The sequence below is a fragment of the Chlorocebus sabaeus genome, chromosome 11, assembly GCF_047675955.1.
Source record: "Chlorocebus sabaeus isolate Y175 chromosome 11, mChlSab1.0.hap1, whole genome shotgun sequence".
Lineage (NCBI taxonomy): Eukaryota > Metazoa > Chordata > Mammalia > Primates > Cercopithecidae > Chlorocebus > Chlorocebus sabaeus.
In genome coordinates this window covers 52,475,860-52,497,291 of record NC_132914.1, presented here as the reverse complement: position 1 = coordinate 52,497,291, position 21,432 = coordinate 52,475,860, and the positions used below count along the sequence as shown (strand labels likewise).

General features: G+C 39.3%; 1 protein-coding gene across 3 annotated transcripts in view; it reads right to left on the bottom strand.

The window, feature by feature from the left end:
• Positions 1–321: 321 nt before the first annotated feature.
• The window catches only part of MUCL1 (mucin like 1), a 92,217-nt gene continuing 71,106 nt past the window's right edge, over positions 322–21,432 (bottom strand). The window contains exons 3-7 of one of the 3 annotated variants that reach the window (XM_073021343.1): positions 18,976–19,060; positions 4,046–4,112; positions 3,536–3,577; positions 1,754–1,903; positions 322–471 (exon numbers count right to left, since the gene is read on the bottom strand). In XM_073021343.1, the coding sequence (XP_072877444.1) occupies positions 422–471; positions 1,754–1,903; positions 3,536–3,577; positions 4,046–4,103 (300 nt within the window). In that variant the 5' untranslated portion in view covers positions 4,104–4,112; positions 18,976–19,060 and the 3' untranslated portion in view covers positions 322–421. The remainder of the gene's footprint in view (positions 472–1,753; positions 1,904–3,535; positions 3,578–4,045; positions 4,113–18,975; positions 19,061–21,432) is intronic. The other 2 variants (XM_037996984.2, XM_037996985.2) reach the window with 2 other exon arrangements.

The following is a 21,432-nucleotide window of genomic DNA, read 5'->3' as shown; positions in this document are numbered from 1 at the left end:
GATAAGAAAAAAATTCTGTCAGTTGATAGGAGAGTTTGGTGGAATCAAACTGAACATTTGTATCTATTAAGTATTGATTAGTCTATCCATGTTAGAGAAATCTCTAGTCTTTAGTATTAAGCACAAAACTAGTGTCTTATTTAAAAAAGAAACAAGAAGGAAATCTAGTTATCAGTAGGAGCACAAGGAAGTATTAGGTAAAATCTGAAGTGTCTGTCACTTGGATTGTCTAAACATTGGACAACCACCCCATAGTCCCTAAGAAATACCATTTTTATGTTGCTCATAGTTATTTTTTATTTGAAAGAAAATAAACTGATTAAGATAAAGGAGATATAGTAGGCAAGGTAAGTAGTTGGATGAAATCATAGGAAGCGTGAATAGTTGTGACCAATTGCAGAAAACTCAAGTTGATTCCATCTCAGGGAAACACTTTGCCTTTCAGGAAATCCTGAAGCCATTTGGGTAAATCTGTAAGAGAAAAAAATATTGTCAAGAGGCTTCCACAAAGGATGAAGAATGTGGATTTATTCTTCAGAATCTGAGGGAACTAACAAGTGTCAAATGTCAACGAAACTCAGGGGATTCGAAAGGAACATGGGATTGTAAATACGGGAAGATAAACAACTAATACCTGTCCTTAAAGATTTTGGAAATACAGCCCTAGACGGAAGCCCAGGTAGGTTGGAACTTTAGAGAGAACTAGAAGAAAGTCAATACGTATGAGTTTTCCTATAATATGGCACAGAGATCCAGCCTTCTTCTGATAAGAGAGAAAAGTCATTTTCTCACTCATAGTCTACTCTACAGATTATTGACAGAGTTCCAAGCACTAACCCAGACATGAAAAAGTATAAAGCAATATTTAAAGATTTCTTAGGGACTTTGATTGTATGGGTGCAATTTGAACCCTTTTTCTTTCTGCCCGTGTGCTCAAAGTTTCTCATTGTAACTCTCCATTTGTTTAAATGCAATTTCCTTTTTCTTTCTGCCTGTGTGATCAAAGGAAAGTTTCTCATTGCAAGGCTTCCATTTCCTCGTCTTTAAAATGTTTATTTCATAGAATGACTGTGATATTTAAATTATAATATATATGTAAATTTTATGACATAGTTCCTGGCATATGTTCAGATTGAACAAATGTTTTAATCAATACTACGTGAAAGTTAAAGTTCAAGAAAAAGTGAACCCAGAATAGGAGAAATGTACATTGATCCTCAATGAATGTCCAAAACCCCAGAAATACCCTGAATAGCACTCAAAATAATCTGCCTCAAGAAAGATTGTAAAATCACTCCTTGTTATTTTCTATTTTGGGAAAATTCTCTAAAGGAAACAAAGATTTTACTAGATTACCTGATTTTTAAATTGCCTGATTTAAACACACACACACACACACACACACACACACACCCTACCTGATTTAAAAAATAAGTAAATAAGCAGTTACCTAGCTTCATGGAGAAACTTATTTTGGTCTTTCCAATGATGTTTCTACTAAGGAAGAGTTTTCCTTAATAAATGCCAATATTTCAAGATCCGTTCAGGTAATATTGGTAACCTAAAAGTCAGGTAACTTTTTGACTCCTCTGGTATTTGTCTGTTGACTTGACTTAGAAAACTACAAGGAATTAGAGAACAGCGTAAAGAAGAGGTCTCCCTGACCTCAAAAACAGGGACTCTGTGAGAATAGAGAACCCAAGGAATCAAGGAGCCACATAAAGGAAGCACACAGATGGAGGAGTCTTGCTACCTAGAATGCCTTTATGAGCAGTGGTAGAAGCAGCGGTGGTTGCAGTGGTAGGAGCAGCGGTGGTCGTAGTGGTTGCAGCAGCGGTGGTCGTAGTGGTTGCAGCAGCGGTGGTTGTAGTGGTTGCAGCAGCAGTGGTTTCAGCTTCAGCGGCTTCATCACCATCAGAGCCAGGTGAAATTAGAAGGAAAAGCTCTAGGTGAGACTGACTCCTTCTGGAACAAAATTTATCCCACCCAGGGGTGGACGTACATTCCTCCTCCTGAATTCATCTCTGCAAATCTGTCATCAGTTCTGTCTTATCTTTAGCCTACCTGCCCTCTTTCCTTATGCTTCACCCTTCCCTGTCCTGTCTTTGCTGGGACAGAAAGAATTTGGGATTTCCCTCCAAGGGCAGTGACACCAATTAAAGAGACAAGCAAGTACTTTGTCCCAGGTATAAGCACAAAAGAGCAAGACCATGAGTGTTCCTATTCACAGGGACTACTGCTCAGAAGCAATAAGGAAATCTCTAGTAGCCTGACATTCTGATGCCTTCCCACAGAATAACCTAAGAGAGCATACATTCCAATGCAGCATGAATGAGTGTGAGTAAACTCTAGAGGGAAGGAGGAGGCAGACTAAGAAGATGCATCTCATCTTGGAGTTATATCTCCTGCCTTAGAGTGCAGTAAGATATCTTCTATCAGATTCCAGAATGAAAAGAGCCATATTTGTCTCACCCTTTGTGACAACTTGGACTCTGTTTATTAGAGAGGTAATTGTGACAGCCACATTAGATATAACAGGAGAAGTATTACTTCTGACAGTAATAAAAATGCCCCATCAATTACTATGTATAAAAAGGGACTGGGTAAGAGCTATGAAAATTATCTCTCTCTCTAGACCTTACACCAGAGCTATTGATAAGAATCAAGAGTCAGACCCCACATTTGTGAGTTAAACCCACCTCAGCAAATAAGTAGCTCCACCTCCAAACCCACACTCTATCCATGCTGTCTTAGGCCTTATTTAAGAGAGAATATTTTTTAAATGGGGCCTCACATGGCAGGAAAAATATATGTGAGGTCTGACTAAAGCTAATGCTCTTGTGACCAAGATGTGAAGGATAAAGACAGACCCCCTTAACTTGCGCATGGGCACAACACACACACAGTACAGAATGTGAAGAACACTTTGGGAGAAGCCCAAGAATGACTAAAGACTTTGGTCCACCACTTTCATTTTCAGGTTAGAGAAGGGAAACAAACATCAGCCTGGGAATAAGGAATATACACCATTTCAAAGAGTAAAGCTTAGACCTCTTCTTCTACCTGACCCCTGCACTCCACATCCTACACACCACCCTCGCTTGTGATCCAAATGGACTTATTTTTATATGACTTCAAAATTACAGTGTCTTCCTTCATTCTGAGACTCACTGGCCTCTTTTTGACACTGGCTATATATTCAGTCCTTCCATTTATTAAAGGCATGTCTCAAAAATTCTCAGGCTACAACATCAGACCTCATGCTCTTGTGCCTTCTGCTGAAAAACAATGAATAATAAGTCCACATTTGTATAAGTCTATGGCCTAGATTTCATATGTTCTAAGAATGTATAAGACGTAAGCAGATTCACTATGTTTGTGGTTAATTTTAAAATCAGGAATATAGCTTTCACAGGCTTTTGCTTAGGATTTCTTATAACTGAGACTGTCCACATGGAAACTGTCTATTTGACATGAGGCTGGAAATGGAAAATGGTCATTGCAGGAAAGAGATGACATTCAGGTGCAGACTCACTAGCTGGATACGTGTCAGCTGGAGCAGATGTTGTTGGACTCTCTGAAAGAGAAGAAGGAAAAATAAGATGTTAGCTGAATACCAGTTTGGAGGATGGAGGTAAGAGAGAATATGGACAATATTTCAGACTTTACAATGGAAGACCCTCAGTCCTTGGTGTACCAGTTGAGGCAGAACCAGTGCACAGATAAGATAAGAAAACCAATAAAAACCTAATATGTGGTCATTTTTCCTTTCCCGAAATAAATCTCTGATTTATTAAACATATTTTACTAACAGTAACAATAAACTTGGGTTCCAAGGTATTATTGAATTAAGATCAGACTGAATTAAGAAGAGCCTAAGGATAGTCCTCTCCATCTTGAACGGTCAGTCAAAATGGTAATAGAACAAGTTAGGACAGGAGAGGTAAAAAAGCACATTCTAAGCAACCACAAGCCCACATCTTTAGGGGAGATATTTTATGTGTATTCCCACACAACTTACGTTCAGATAAGTATCTTTACTTACGGGCAGAGACCAGAAAGGTGGAAACTCCCAAGAGTACCAGGACTGCTAAGAACTTCATGGTGGTGACCTGAAGATCAGGAAGCACAGACAAAAAATGCTTCAAAGCCTAAGAGAAGGCAAGGCACTGACCAGGATTCCACATCCCGACAATATATATGCAGAAGGCACCAATCAGGAGCTGTCAACCAGAATCCAGGTTAGGTAATGCCAGAAAACTTTGGGACACAAACCACTGGAGAATCAACAGCACAGCCAGGGGCCCTTTGGAAAGGTTGTAAATTTAAATCATTGGTTCTGACTAAACAGGTTTCAAATCGAGTCTCTTATATTAAATATGCTCCAGGCAACTTCTCTTCCAGGCTTCCTTTTACATGTAGGGTATAGTGTCTCCATAATTACCAGCTCCTCTGACAGGTTGGAGATGCCTCATAACCAGCCTTCCTGAAATCTGGAGTGCTCTTTCCCCTTTTTTTTTTTTTTTTTTTTTTTTGAGGCAGAGTCTCGCTTTGTGGCCCAGGCTGTAGTGCAGTGGCGCGATCTCGGCTCACTGCAAGCTCCGCCTCCGGGGTTCACGCCATTCTCCTGCCTCAGTCTCCCGAGTAGCTGGGACTACAGGCGCCCGCCACCACGCCCGGCTAATTTTTTGTATTTTTAGTAGAGACGGGGTTTCACCGTGTTAGCCAGGATGGCCTCGATTTGCTGACCTCGTGATCCACCCGACTCGGCCTCCCAAAGTGCTGGGATTACAGGCGTGAGCCACCGTGCCCGGCTGGAGTGCTCTTTTCATAGATTCTAGGATTCATACACTTACAAAGTGCTTAGCCCTCTGTCTCACCCCAGGGGAATGATCAGGGTAGAGCAGACTGATCCAAAGACCATCCTGTGTAACTCAGCCTGTGCATTCTCCAAGTCATGGCCTCCCTCCTGAACATGTAATTAGGTCATCTGATGCTGGTGCAGAGTGAGTACAACACTGAATGATCTAAAGAACCAAATATGACCTTACTGGATTTAGCAACCATTGTGTAAAAATTCGAAATCAAGGAGTAAGTATACAGAATAAACTAACATTTGTTAATTCATGCATCCATTTAATCAATTTTTTCCATTCAAAAAACATTCATTGAGCATTCTTGTGTGCCAGATGCAATGCTAGATGTTAGAAAAATAACAATGAGGCCGGGCGCGGTGGCTCAAGCCTGTAATCCCAGCACTTTGGGAGGCCGAGATGGGCGGATCACGAGGTCAGGAGATCGAGACCATCCTGGCTAACACAGTGAAACCCCGTCTCTACTAAAAAATACAAAAAACTAGCCGGGCGAGGTGGCGGGCGCCTGTAGTCCCAGCTACTCAGGAGGCTGAGGCAGGAGAATGGCGTAAACCCGGGAGGCGGAGCTTGCAGTGAGCCGAGATCTGGCCACTGCACTCCAGCCTGGGCGACAGAGCGAGACTCCGCCTCAAAAAAAAAAAAAAAAAAAAAAAAAAAAAAAAGAAAAATAACAATGAACAAAGCACACAAAACTTTTACTTCATACGTGGTTTTGCAGGGATTCATACACTAAAAAAGTAAAGAAAGAGAAAACACCATGTATTATGTGTGAGGTGATAAGGCCTAATAAATAAAGAATTCAGGAATAAGAAAGGAGAGTCAGTTTAGAGATGGAAAATGGGGAGCAATTTTATATAAGGTGACTAAAAAAGACATTATTGAATAGGTGATATTTGAACAGAGTCTTAAGGAGCTGAGGAATCAACAATGTGGTATGTTTGGACAATGCAACGGAAAGGAAACCGTCAGTCTGAAGGAAAGGAATGGTGAATGCATGGCGAATATGATCATCCAGACCTCTCTGCAGTTGTTGAGTAGGGCCCAGCACTGCACCAAGTTACATCAATCTACTTGTCCTTTGTCATAATGGAGCCAAGTTGCTAAGTAAAGACAGCAAGGGAGGAAAACAATCCACATTTACAGCACAACCAAGTGCTGGACCCAACCGAGGCCTCAAAGAGGGGTGACGAACACTTGGAATACCCAGAATCATAGGGAATTCTCTACATTTTAAAGATTTCCCTTGCTTTAAAGTTCTTCTTGTTCAAAAAAAAAGTATGCCTTTTTGGGTCATACCCTTATTGGAAGGATCTCTGTGACCTGGACCAGCACTGAACATCTATTTCTCCTTTTATTGGAAAGTCTGTCTGATAACAGCAACCAGTCTACTTCCCAAAACATGCTAAGAGATCCCCATCAGGTGAATGAAGAAAGGCAGAGGAAATTCCTGAGAGTGGTCTTCAACCTCGGAAAGGCAAGTCAATGTCCTTGTCTTGGGTAAACTCATATCTGCCATGAGGCACAGAGTTGTCATAATACGGTGAGAGGTTAGCATAAAAAAAAGCTAACAAAAAAACACATATTCTGAAGGAAAAGTGAAAGACAGAAGTATTTAAAAGAGACAAAGAAGGAAGGAAGACTTAAAAATCAGGTACTATCTGATTCTACCCCATAGGAAATAAGCCCTACAGTCACCCTTGTAAGGCCTCCCAACAAAACTGACACAAATTGAAGGGTCTTCTAGGAGATGGTTACTTATTGAGAGCCCACTGTGTCCCTCCACAGAGGCAGAGACCCACCAGACAGACTTAAGGCAATGACTGGCTTGCCAAAGAAAAAGATTAAACATTTGTATCAGTTAGGGTCCCCTGAAGAGATCAAAATCACACAGTGGATTAAACAGGAAAAGTGTGATACAAAGAATTTCTAAAGTTTGATAAATGAGTAGTTATAAGGAAGTTCTGTGAAACCCTAGGGTTGAGGGAGAATATCCAAGGAAGGACAACCATGGAAAGAGCCCTCCTCCCTGAAGCTGATATTCAGAACTCACTGGAAAAGCAGCCCACTGGGTGGCAGAGAAGTGTGCTGGTTTGCCCAAGCTGAAGCTGGTCTGCTGTTGCTGGGGAAGCAGACAACCTGCAACCAGTGGCCTGAGTGTACAGAGGACGTGAAGGCTCAGGGTGTAGGGGAGCCCCATGGGGCCTGCAACAGTTTTGAGGCTTTATTTTTCTGAAGTTTTTGGATTTTGATAATATTATAATGCTTCAAATTGTAGATTTTTAATATTATCACTTTAAGAGGGATCTAAAATTCAAGCATAAACTCTCATGTGTGAGTATATAAAATATACTCAGATCTAACACCAAATTTGTTCATTAAAATGAACAGCATTATATATAGGGCATGTTATATTAAAATTAAACTGAGATCTTTCTAATATCTACAAATTATTCCATTTTGTAACATCTGTCAAATATTATGCAATATATTCTATATAAATTCATATATTGTGTGTATAACCAAACCTTATCTCTCTATATATGTATGCACTATATACTAGTAGATACGTAATTTTAAAAGTGAAATTCAATAGATGACATATCTCCAAAACTTTTTCCTACGGTTCTTTACCATTACAAAGTTATTTTTGCATTTTTTATAAAAATTAAAATAGTAAGTATACGTAAGTATACGTAAGAAAGTAAAAGTCTCTAGATGGACCAAAACAATGAGATAACTGCCATTTTAACTTGGTGATTATATATTTATGAAAATTTTATGCATATATGAACTTATACGTAGTTATTTATTCCTATTCCTTTATGGCTAATATTTCATACACTGCTATCATCAATACCAAAAAGCAAATGTTTAATAAATTTCCCCATATTCCTATTATAATAGGCAAATATAGGTAGATGCAAGTGACCATATATTTGTGTTTGTACACAAATTCTTTTAAAATGCTGTACAAAATGGCCTTTAATTATAAACCATTCTTTCTCCTTTTTGCACTCAACACTACTTCTTAGAACTCTAACTCAGTCCTTATATATCTGTACCTTTCTTTTCAGTAGCTTGGTTATATCATAATTTACTCTAGCATTACCTGCTTAAAGGAATTCAAGTCGTTTGTATTCTTTTGCTATTGTCAAATCATGAAGCCATTGATATACTTTTTAAAGTACCCTTATGTACAGTCTCTATGTGATAAATGTTCAGAGGTTTTTGAGTCACAATATATGTATACATTTAATTTGATATGTATTGTCAACAGCTTTCTCAAAGAGTTCTAAAAATTAAAATAACAAAAACAAATATTTTTATGACCATTTCTGCAAATAGTAAAGGTTATTTAGGTTGAATTTTGCCGGACTGTTATGCCACAAGCAATATTTGTTATGTTAATTTGCATTTCCCTGAGTGCAGTAAGTTCGGGCTTATTGACAACTTGAATTACATACTCTAATCTTTTTATCTCTTGCGTTTCCTGTGTTTATTCCTTTAAGGATTCTGAGTATATAAGAAATATTAATGTATTATCTTTTATAAAAATCAAAAAGTTTTCCAATCTAATATATTTTAATTTTATTCACAATATATGATTAGGGCTTTTAAATTAAGTGGAACTATCATTTTCATTATAATTTCTACATTAAACAATTTGAAAAACACACAACTGGGTTATCTTATAACTGTGATAACTTAATATTCCTCCATACAAAAATCATATCTATTATTAATCCCCAGATTTACTCAAGGATTACAAACCTGCCCCTAATCATTACTGCACACTCTAATTTAGAGCATATCACAAAGGGAGACAGGCTTTTAGAGAAAGCAGCACAGAAGCCCCAATCTGAAAAAAGGTCTTCAGGGAGCATCAGGGACTTGGTCCAAAACCAGACTCCTCACTCCTCACCATATGCCACAGAGAAGTTGGAAGAACCTGCAGCAGCCCTGGCCTGGGATCATCAAGGACAAACGGCTGAATTTCAACAAAACAAGAATTAACTAGACACAGACTAACAATGGGTTCAGATACTGCATTTATTAAAAAAAAAAAAAAAAAAAATTGAGGTGAAGGGAAGTCCTAGGATGATGGGAGGTGAAATAGGATTTGCTGTTAGGACCAAGGGTAAGATCTCCTCCTGTGCTCATGCCAAGGGAGCTGGGACATACACAGCGCTGTGCAATGACTGTCTAGCATTAGAAATCCGAATGTGAGCCGGGCGCGGTGGCTCAAGCCTGTAATCCCAGCACTTTGGGAGGCCGAGACGGGCGGATCACGAGGTCAGGAGATCAAGACCACTCTGGCTAACACGGTGAAACCCCGTCTCTACTAAAAAATACAAAAAACTAGCCGGGCGAGTTGACGGGCGCCTGTAGTCCCAGCTACTCGGGAGGCTGAGGTAGGAGAATGGCATAAACCCGGGAGACGGAGCTTGCAGTGAGCTGAGATCCGGCCACTGCACTCCAGCCCGGGCGACAGAGCCAGACTCCGTCTCAAAAAAAAGAAAAAAAAAGAAAAAAAAAAAAAAGAAATCCGAATGTGTGCCCCAAGCATGATACATAGACACAGCATGTTTCTTCAATGCATGACCCGTAACTTCTGTCATACATTTTTGCCATTCAATCTCAAATTAAATACATCTTCAGGCAACCTTCGATGGCTTCCAAACTAAAGTAATCCCCAAAGTTATCATTACATAATTTGATTCTATTCTTATCATAATACCCATTATTGCCTGATATTTGCTTGTCTCTTTCTTTCTTTGCTCTTTGTGTTTTGTTTTGTTTTGTTGTTTTTGTTTTGTTGAGATGGAGTTTCCCTCTTGTTGCCCATACTGGAGTGCAATGGCATGATCTTGGCTCACTGCAACTTCTGCCTCCCGGGTTCAAACAATTCTTTTGCCTTAGCCTCCCAAGTAGCTGGGATTACAGGCGTGCAACACCATGACTAGCTAATTTCCTAACTTTAGTAGAGACAGAGTTTCACCATGTTGGTCAGGCTGGTCTTGAACTCCGGACCTCGGGTGATCCACCCACCTCATCCTCCCAAAGTGCTGGGATTACAGGCATGAGCCACCATGCCCGGCCTTTCTTTGCTCTTTGCTTGTCAGTTTTCTGCCTCACTCTCAGTAAATAAGCTCTAAGAGACAGAGGGGGAAAAGAGGTTCTTTGCTCAACACTGTTTCACAATACTTAGAGGAGTGCCAAGCACTTGGTTAGTTCTTGACACATGAGAGTTAACTAGAGGGAAAGAAAGAAGGAAGGAAGGAAGTCAGACAGGCTGAAAGAAGCAAGACAAATTCATACGATAAGCTTAAAATGAAAAGGGATGGCTTTTCATGACGTACTGAGGAGGGAGCATAGGTCTAGGAAAAGGACTAAGCAGGATGTGGATGATATCGTGGAAGGTAGAACCTCAGGCTGTGAAAGGGTAGGCAGGCAGGAAAACCATAAACAGAATTAGCTAAATAAAACTCAAATAGTGTTTAGGTACATGAATGTTTTATTGTCTGAAAGATCTCATGCTCCCAGAAATCTGGAAATAAACAGTTACACAGCAAAAACAGCATACACCTAAAGCTGAAAGTACAAGTTACCCACACAAATGAGCATAGTCATTTTCAGTCACCCTAATAAACCTCACAGGCACTTCCTCTGATGAAAGTCAACGGAAGTTCTTTCCAGAATTCTGTGTGTCCTCGTTCATTATTTTAACACCAGGAAAGATCTTTCCTAAACACAAATTCTCTCCACCACTGGCTCTTTGTAGTTAAGTAAAAGAACTTCCAGTCTTTCTCCTACTTCTCATTCTTTCCCCAGTCTTGGCTCATCCCACTCACTCCTTTATACCCATTTCCTATCATTGCCCTATCTTGCTCCCACTAATGTTGAAGGGCTGCCCCAAGCTGGAAACCCAAGAACAAACCACAAAATACTCTCCCATGAAGTGAAACAATCAGAAGAGTGATATTTCCAACTATTATTGAAATGGGAGAGTTCCCTGATCCCCTTCGCAGGACATCCAACAGGGATGTGGCTCGCTCCTTAGGTTGCCTCCATACTCAAACCCCTAGGAGGAGCATGCAGACGGGCAAGTGCAGAGGCCATGGGGAGCACTTTTGGGATCTGGTCCCATGGCAGCATCTAGGGGTGGGTGTTTGTGACTCCTGAAGCCCAAGAGGGTGTGTGTTACAATGTGCTCTTTCAGCTTTGCCATCTGCAGATGGCTGTGTTAACCAGCTCAGTGGACTCTCTGCCTATGGCAAGCATAGAGGGCCAGTGTGACCATTTTCTGTATCCGAAGCTCTCGCCCAGTGTACCAGAAAAACTGGATCACATATGGGTCCGAAGGACAAGTGCAAGGTTTTATTGAGTGGTGAAGGTGGCTCCCAGTGAGACGGATGGTGAGCCGAAGGGGAGGATGGAGTGGGAAGGTGGTCTTCCCCTGGAGTCGGGCCGCCAAGCGGCCAGACTCTTCTCTGACCACCTCCCCCAAACCCCGCCTAATTCCTCTGGGCATCCAGATATCCCTACCGCAGTTCCACCATCACTGGTCTGCTGCTCTACTGGTCTCTGCTGGTGTCTGTTGGTCTGTTCCTCTTCTCCTCTCAACATTCAGTTGCTTTTGTCTGTGCCCACTAAGGTCTGGTGTTTACATGGACACAAGATGGGGGGTGTGGTGGGACAGAGCAGTCCTGGAAAATGCAACATTTGGGTGTGAAAACAGGAGTGCCTGTTCTCATTTAGGTCTGTGGGCACAAGCCCAAGGGTAGAGCCCTCACCAGGGACGCTGCTGTTCTCTACCCAGCACTTCCCTGCCCCACTCCTGTATCATTATCACTTCACTCTTCTTTCTGAGAACTATCATACTCTTTCTTCCTCCTATATTATTTGTTGCATTCTTTCTCTTTTTCTGAATTTGCAGCTCTTACTCTTTCTCTCTAAATGTCACTCTGTCTCTCTGAATGTCTTTCTCATACTCAGTTTTCCTATCAGTCAGATCATCTTTTACCCCATCTCAAGCTTTGTTAACACATTGCCTTTATTTTATTTAAATAAATGTTGCAAACTGTGCAATATACTCAGGCTTCCACAATTCCCTATCTGAAAATCTGAAAATAATTACAGGCTGTGAATCTTCTCCCTAATACCTTGAGGAAATATCATTTCAAATACATTGTCAGCCCCACCCTGGAAAGACTTAAGAGAGCCTCCTTCTTTCTCCCTTACCTCTCTCTACCATTGCACTCAAAGACCCTGTCAGTCTTTGATCATCACTTTACCCTTCTGGGCATTGACAACACTTGCAAGTCTCCTTCCTGACACTTTGAAGCACTATCATTCAAATAGAGTGCCAAACTGACCTTGATATGCTTAAGGGAGACTCTTCCTCTAGCTAACCTCCATCTACCCTAACACTTACATTGTCGGTCTTCGACCATTGTTCTTGCTGGATGTTTACTTTGCACACTGTGAAATATTTATTCAGAAACTTAGTCAAGTTTCTGGATCATTCTGGTAGTTTTTGCCTGGGTGGGAATGCAAAACCTAAATCAAATTGTGAGAAATCATCCAACAAACTCCAAATGAAGAATATTTTGTTTATTTAAAAAAATGTATTCCTGAATTTGTCAATGTCTTAAAACATAAAAAAAGCTACAAGTTTTTTTGCAGAATAAAGGAAACAAAAGAGACAAGGCAATCAAATGCAGTATATGATCTTGAACCTGATTATGTACTGGAGAAAAACAATTTTATAAGGAAACTCACTGGATCAAAAATAACATCAGAAACACTTTTAGAGGAGAAAGTACACATTGCACCCATGTTAAATGTACTAAAATTGAAAACTGTACTGTAGGTATGTAAGAAAATTTTGGCTAAAACATACAATAAATATTTAGCAGTACAGAAATTATAACAGCAGAACCAGTCCAGTCCAACTCACTTTGTCAGTAACGAAATGTAACCAAATGATGAGTTGTTTTTGAGTGCAACGGCCCTCAAGTTGCAGGTCACATAACCTGAGCATGCTCAGATAAACCAAGTGTACCCTACTGGTAACCCCAGAGTCAGCTGGAACAAAAAAGCCAACCACAAGCAGAATCTAAGTACTTGGTTTGAGAATGGGGACCAAATTACGAAGTGAAGGGTGCCTTGTTTTGTTGCAGAACAAACTTAAGAGACAGGAAGCCATCGTCATCTCTTTGCGTTAACCAATCAGATCACATCTTGTTGCATTTTCCTATCTCTCTCATTGTTATTCTCTGCCTATAAAACCTGCCCCAAGACCACAGGTCAGGGAGACAAATTTGAGTGGTACCTCCTGTCTCCTTGCCAATCAACTCACTATAAAGGATCTCCTTTTCTCAAAAGCTGGTGCTATAGCGTTGACTGCTATATGCATTGGGCAGAGAGCTCATTGCTCAGTAACAAAATATACCCAATGTGTCTGACTAAGAAGATGAACCATCTCCATTGTGTTAACTACCTTGAGGTCATCACACCGAGTCAGTTCAAGCTGCAAGGAAAGGCCACGTGTAGGCATTCTGGTCGACAGTCCCAGCTGAGCTCAACCTTAATGTCATCTGAGACCAAGTACAAGAAATATGTCTGAAGGATCCTCCAAATGATTTCTACCTCCAGCCATTTAAATAGTCCCAAGTGTGTCTCATACATTGTCAAGAAGAGATAAGACATTCCTTCAGTGCCTTGTCCAGATTCTTCACCCACAGTGTATGTGAGTCTATTAAAACAGTTTTTGTACAGTGTCATGATATTTTGCAGTGGCTTTTTTATGCAGAAATAAATGATCAAAATAAAATTTGGCACCAAAATTGGGATGCTGTAATAACAAAAACATAAAACATGTAGCTTTGGCTTTGGACAAATTGCAAGAAAGAGGATGTAAAAGATATGAGGAGAAAATAGTCCAACGCCTGACAAGACTAAAGCTTGTTGTTGAGGGCTTTAAGAAAATTGAGTAAGATATTATTAAAGGCTAGGAGAAATTGGCAAAACTCTTGCTTAAAGAAAGGTAAGACATAAAAATATAGCTAATGAACTGCTAGATCTAGATAAGGAGATTTCCTGACAAAATGTCAAAAGTGCCATCAGTTTCTCTTTTAGGTGCACATCACAAGTAGAGAGAGATGAGATTTATAAAGATGTTGTGCTAAGATCTCAGAAATTCAGTGTTACATAGTACCTTTCAGCAAGATCCTTAGGCTGTCTTAGGACTTTATAAATGTGTGTCACGGGTCATCCCTGTTAAGCATGAAGCCTCTAGGAATCATAAGGGTGTTGTTCCTCAACAACCTCTCAGGGCATCAAAAAAAATCTATCTAACAGAAACCTTAATTTGCATTGCCATAGATCTATTAAATAAATTAAATTCATAATACATTATCTCCCAATTAAAAAAAATCTGAGGCCCCATGTAGCTTCATCAAGACTTTCTACCTAAAATTTGAAAAGGAAAAAACATTCATCTCATCAAAATTCTTCCCAAATGTTGAAAAAATGATGGAAGACTTCAACATAATTTGATGACACCAGTATATCCTTGATGCCAAAGCCTCAAAAGTATATTATAAGAAAGATAATTTGCAAAACATTCATTGCTATGACCATAAAAGCAAAATTTATAAACAATAAATTACCAAATCCAGTGATAAATAAAAAGGTTAAGACCACATTATCTAATTCAATTTATTTCAAGAGTGCAAGATACGATCAATATTTGAAAATCAGCGAATGTCAGTGTATTACTTTCCTATTTCTGCATAACAAATTACCACCAACTTAGTGCCTTCAAACAACACAAATGTATTATCTTACAGTTCTGGAGTCCAGAAGTCTGAAATGGGTCTCTCTGGGCCAAAATCAAAGGTTGCATTCTTCCTGAAAGCTCTATAGAAGAATCTATTTTCTTTCCTTCTACAGTTTCTGGAGGTTGCTCACATTACTTGCCTCGTGGGCCCTTTCTAAGCTCAGAGGCAGCAATGAGTGAGTTTTTCTCATTCTGTATGACCCTGACCCTGACTTTCCTGTCTCCCTCTTCCACATTAAAAGGATCCTTGCAATTATACTGTGCCTACCTGAATAATCCAGGATAATTCGCTCATTATATGTTCAGCTAATTAACAACTTTAACTTCATCTATGACCTTAATCACACCTTTCCATACCATCTAACATAAATGCAGATTTCGGGCATTAAAATGTGGACCCTCTTTGGGGTTCCAATATTCTGTCTATCAAAGTAATCTAATTAACAGAATTTTTTAAAATCATAGGATTATCTTAATTGATGCAGAAAAGCAGTTGATAAAATTCAATATCCATTCATTATTTTAAAGCTCTTACAAAAATATAAATAGAAAAGTATCGTCTTAATTAACAGCAAACATCATAGTAAAGACTGAAGTATCAAAAGCATTCTCCTGGTACAACAAGGGATACCATTTATAGTCCTGCATCGTTTAATGACGGGAATGGGAATACACCCTGAGAAATACGTTATTAGGTGATTCGGTGATTTCATCATTGCACGAACATCTCAGAGTGCACTTACACAAACCTAGATATTGTAACCTAGTACACACCTAAGCTATATAGTATAGCCTACTGATCCTAGGCTGCAAACCTGTACAGCATGTTTCTACACTGAATACTGTAGGTTATTGGAACACAGTGGGAATATTTGTGTATCTAAATGTAGCTAAACATATAAAAGATACAGTGAAAACATGGTATTATAATCTTATGGGACCACCATCCTATATGTAACCTGTTGCTGACGAAAGCATCGTTATATGGTGCATGACTGTATATCGATAATGTGCTAGAGATTCAAACAGGGCAATCAGGCAGGAAGTAGAAAAAAAGAAAAGATGAATAGAAAGAAATTATGAAAAGATAATTACTTATAGATGAAGCAATTGTGTTCATCGAACTTCTAAAACAATCTACGGAAAAACAATGAGAATTTAAAATCAACTATAAGATGTTGGTCAAAGGATACAAAGTTTCAGTTAGACAGGAAGAATAAGTTCAAGGATCTACTGTATAAAATGGTGACTATAACAATGTATGTATTTATGTATTAATGGCAACATGGATGAACCTAGAGAACATTATGCTTAGTGAAATAAACCAGGCACAGAAAGACAAATATTATCCTTGAAAATTGCTGAGAGTATATTTTAAGGATTCTCATTACAAAAAAATGATAAGTATGTGAGGTAATGCATATGCTAATTAACTTGATTTAGCAATTCCCCAGTATAAATTTCAAAACATGTTGTACGTGATAAACATAAACAATTTTTGTCAATTAAAAGTGAATAAATTTTAAAAATAAAAATAAAATTGCCTGTAGCTGCTTTCTATCTACAAGGTCAATATACAAAACTAAATTGCATTTATACATATATATGCAGCAAACAACTAGAATTTTTAATGATATAATTTACAGTAGCAGCAATGTAACGAAGTGAATAGTAATAAATACAGATGTTCAAAGCATCTCTGTAGGAACTATGCAAAATAAATGGAGGGATAAAATACAAATGAACAGGAAAACTCAATATTATAAAGATGTAGTTCTCTCCAAAGTAATCTATAGATTGAAGGCAATTGCATAAATTGTAGGGAATTTGTTTTTGGAAACTAATTGGTTGATTATTTTCTGTATTAAAATTCAAAGCCACATATAGCCAAGATAATCTTGAAGAAAAATTATAGAAATTGTTCTAATACTTATATAGAATTATTAAGGCCTGTAACTGTAAAACTCCAAGAAGAAAACATAAGAGAAAGCCTGCTGGATGTTGATTATGGTGACAATTTTTTGGATATGATACCAAAAGCACAGGCAGCAAAAGCAAAAATAAATGGGACTACATCAAACCAAAAAGCTTCTGAGTGGCAAAGGAAACAATTGACAAAATGAAATGAAACCTAAGGATTTGTAAATCATATATCTGATAAAGGGTTAATATTCAAAATCAACAACTAAAAATACTAATAGTAATCTAATTAAAAAGTAGACAAAGGACCTGAATAGACATTTTTCCAAAGAACACAGACACATAACCAACAAGGATATGAAAAGGTGTTCAACCTCATTCATTATCAGAAAAATGCAAATCAAAGCCACAATGTGATATCACCTCCCACATAGTGGAATGGCTATTACTGAAAAAACAAAGTATAGCAGGGTTGGTGAGGATGTGGAGGAAAAGGAACATTTGTATACTGTTTGTAGGAATGTAAATTGGTACAGCCACTGTGGAAAACTGTATGGAGGTTTCTCAAAAACTTAAAAATATAACTACCATATGACCCAGCAATACATCTACGTATATACCCAAAGGAAATTAGCATCTTATAGATATATCTGTGCCTCTTCATGTGTTGATTGCAGCATCATTCTACAATACCAACGATATGAAAACAATCTAAGTGTCAGTTAATAAACGAATAAAGAAATTCTGATACAGACAGATAACTACATATATATGTATAGATAACTATATATATATACACACACATATATATATATATTATTTAGGCTAAAAAAAGAAGGAAACTCTTCCATTTTATGGCAACATGGATGAACCTGGAGGACATTATGCTTAGTGAAAAAACCAGGCACAGAAAGACAAATATTATATGATCTCACTTACATGTGGAAGCTTAAAAATAATTGAACTCATAGAGGCAGAGAGCAGAATGGTGGATACCAGGGACACAGGAGTGAGAGAAAAGGGGAGATGCTGGTCAAAGAGAAAACGGAAGATGCTGGTCAAATTGTACAGTTTCATCCCTGGGGAAGGTTTATGGTGTGGGGCAGTTTTGAGTTCTGAGCACAGACTACCTGGAACCTTGCTAGCTGCTACTAGTGGAATACTGCAGGTATGAGGCCTGCTTTGCCAAATGCGTGGGAGCTGGGTGGGGTTTACTGTGAAATTCCTTGGTTATAAATAGCCTTAGTGTGTTGGCTTTCTCAAATACCAGCTGCAGTAATAATAAACTGGTCGTGTAGACAGACTCAGGACCTCCTGCTTAGCCAGAGTGATGCAGACAATGGTGATAGCTGATGATACGAATAAGTTTCCTTCCAGAATGCTGTATTATTCTGCCTGCAGATGCTGTAATGGACTGTGTCAGTTGGCCTCTAGCCAGGAGGTGGCGCTTGCAAAAGGTAGCAGTGGGATTGGTGCTTTCTTTACATTACCCAAGGGAGGTACTCTGGTGCCTCAGGCAATGAGCAGGGTAATAAAGTTCCCACAAGTTTCGGTCCTTTGCATTAAGCTAGGGCAGGTAGAGGGGAAAAGCCAGGTTATGGCTGGGTCAAGCAAGTCCCACACTCTGGCTATCCATATGTGGGTGTAAGCAGTGACCCCAGTGGGGGTTGGAGGGCAGTTCTCTGGCTGCTGGTGTAATGTTTACTCCCCACTCCCCACTCCCCACTCCCCATGTAGATTCTTTTTTGTGGCAGAGGCAGCTGTGCTCCTCCCTGGAACATGTCTGCTTTGCCAAATGCGTGGGAGTTGGGTGGGGTTTACTGCGAAGGACAGAAACTTGTGGGAACTTTATGACCCCGCTCATTGCCAGAGGCACCAAGTACCTCCCTTGCATAATACAAGGAAAGGACCAATCCCACTGCTACCACCACAGCTGGTGCTCTTTTGCAAGTGCCACCTCCCGGCTAGAGGCCAACTGACACAGTCCATGGGTGCACCTGTACACAGCCTTTCTGGAACACTTCAGGGTGACTACATCCCTACATAAGGAGTGTCTTTCAGGTTCAGGCTTCCACAAGGAGTATTCACAATCCCTCTCTACATGGAACATCAGCATTCCTGAAGATGGAAAGAGGTACCCGTCTGATCTAAACAGCTGAAACACTGGTCAGCAGTGTGACTGGGAGGCAAATAATTTTCCTGTGACTTGACAGGAAGATGAGGTGGCTCCCTCCCTATCCCCATGAAAAGACCTCAGTGCATTTCACTGAGACCTCCCCCAACTGCCTCTGTCAAGGCTGGGATCTCTGTCCACAATTGGATATTGCATTTACCCACCTGCTTTAGTCACAGTCAGTTGATACCCATGGATACCTCCCATACTGGCCAGAAGCCTGAACTGTTCAATCTAGTAAATAAAGTACTGGGGGAGAAAATTAATAAATAAAGAAGTGCATACCACTGGAGAATGAGATAAGCTTCAAGACACACCCACCATTCCAATCCCACCTGCTCACACACCAAGCATATTGTACTACAACCAGTATCTGAGTAAGCATTATACAAAGACTCTCTATAACCAAGGAATTCCTACAGAGTCTTCATCTCTGAAAGCATCCAGAGACAAATTAAGTTATAATAAACTGTAATGATAAGGTCACATCCTCGAGGAAAAAATGTAAGAAAACACACTAAAATTAAAAATAAATTGTAAAATAATTAGGAGAAATAGTCTACCCAAGGGAGAAGGAACTAGAAAAATAATTCTGGCAATATGACAAAACAGGGTTCTATAACCCATCCAGAAGATCACATTACCTCTTCAGCAATGAATCCAAACCGGTATGAAATCTTTGAGATGCCAGATAAAGAATTCAAAAGGTTGATTATGAAGCTACTCAAGGAGATACAACAGAAAGATGAAACTCAACATAAAGACATTTAAAAAACAATTCAGGATAATAATGAAAAATTTTCTAAAGAAATCGATACCTTAAAGAAAAATCAGGGCTGGGCGCGGTGGCTCAAGCCTGTAATCCCAGCACTTTGGGAGGCCGAGACGGGCGGATCATGAGGTCAGGAGATCGAGACCATCCTGGCTAACACGGTGAAACCCCGTCTCTACTAAAAAAAAAAAAAAAAATACAAAAAAAAAAAACTAGCCGGGTGAGATGGCGGGCGCCTGTAGTCCCAGCTACTCGGGAGGCTGAGGCAGGAGAATGGCGTAAACCCGGGAGGCGGAGCTTGCAGTGAGCTGAGATCCGGCCACTGCACTCCAGCCTGGGCGACAGAGCAAGACTCCGTCTCAAAAAAAAAAAAAAAAAAGAAAAGAAAAATCAGAACTTCTGGAAATGAAGGACACATTTAGGGAATTACAAAGTGCAATGGAAAGTTTTAACAATAGACTAGACCAAAAAGAATTTTGAAACTCAAAGACAAGCCTTTTGAATTAACTCAATCAGAAAAAATAAAGAAAAGAGAATATAAAGAAATGAACAAAAGCTCCAAGAAATATGGGATTATGTAAAACAGCCAAACTTAAGAATCATTTGTGCTCCTGAGGGAGAAGAAAAAGCAAAAAGTTTCAAAAACTTACTTGAGAGAATAATTGAGGAGGAAAGCTTCCCTGGCCTTGCTAAAGATTTAGACATACAAATATAAGAAGCTCAAAGAACACCTGTGGGATTCATGACAAAAAGACATTACCAAGACATACAGTCATCAGGCCATCTGAAGTCAATGTGAAAGAAGATATTCTAAGAGCAGTGAGAAAAAAAGCATCAGATAACCTATAAAGGAAAACATATCAAACTAACAGCAGACTTCTCAGCAGAATCCTTACAAACCAGAAAGGATTAGGGTCCTATCTCTAGCCTCCTTAAATGATATAACTGTTAGCAAAGAATTCTGTATCAAGCAAAACTAAGTTTTATAAATGGAGAGAAATAGTCTTTTTCAGACAAGCAAAAACTGAGGGAGTTAGTCATTCCCAGACCAGTCCTACAAGAAATGCTAAAAGGAGTTCCCAATCTTGAAACAAAAGATGTATATGCACCAGAATAGAACCACTTGAAAGCATAAAACTCACAGAGCCTATAAAACAATAATGCAATGAAGATAGCAAAGTATTAAGGTAACAATCAACATGATGACTGAAACTACTACTTCACGTCTCAATGTTAAATATATATATGAATGTAACTGAATGTAAATGGTCTAAATGCGCCACTTAAAAGATATGAATTAGCAGAATGTATTAAAAAATCACAAACCAAGTATCTTCTGTTTTCAAGAGATTCACCTAACATATAAACATTGATTTGTTTTTGTTTTTGTTTTTGTTTTTGTTTTTGTTTTTGAGACAGAGTCTCACTCTGTCACCTAGGATGGATTGCAGTGCTGTGATCTCAGCTCACCATGCCCGGTTAATTTTTTGTACTTTTTTTTTTTAGTAGAGATGGGTTTTCACCATGTTAGTCAGGATGGTCTCGATCTCCTGACCTTGTGATCTGCCCGCCTCAGCCTCCCAAAGTGCTGGGATTACAGTCATGAGTCACCATGCCTGGCCCATAAGGATTCTTATGGACTTGAGGTAAAGGGGTGGAAAACGATATTCCACACAAATGGAAACCAAAAGCAAGCAGGAGTACCTATTCTTATGTCAGATAAAACAGGCTTTAAAGCAACAATGGTAAAAATGTAAAAACACCAAAAAAGTCATGGACACAGAAAAAGCATTCAGTCAAATCCATTGCCCCTTTATGATAAAAACCCTCAACAAACTAGGCATAGAAG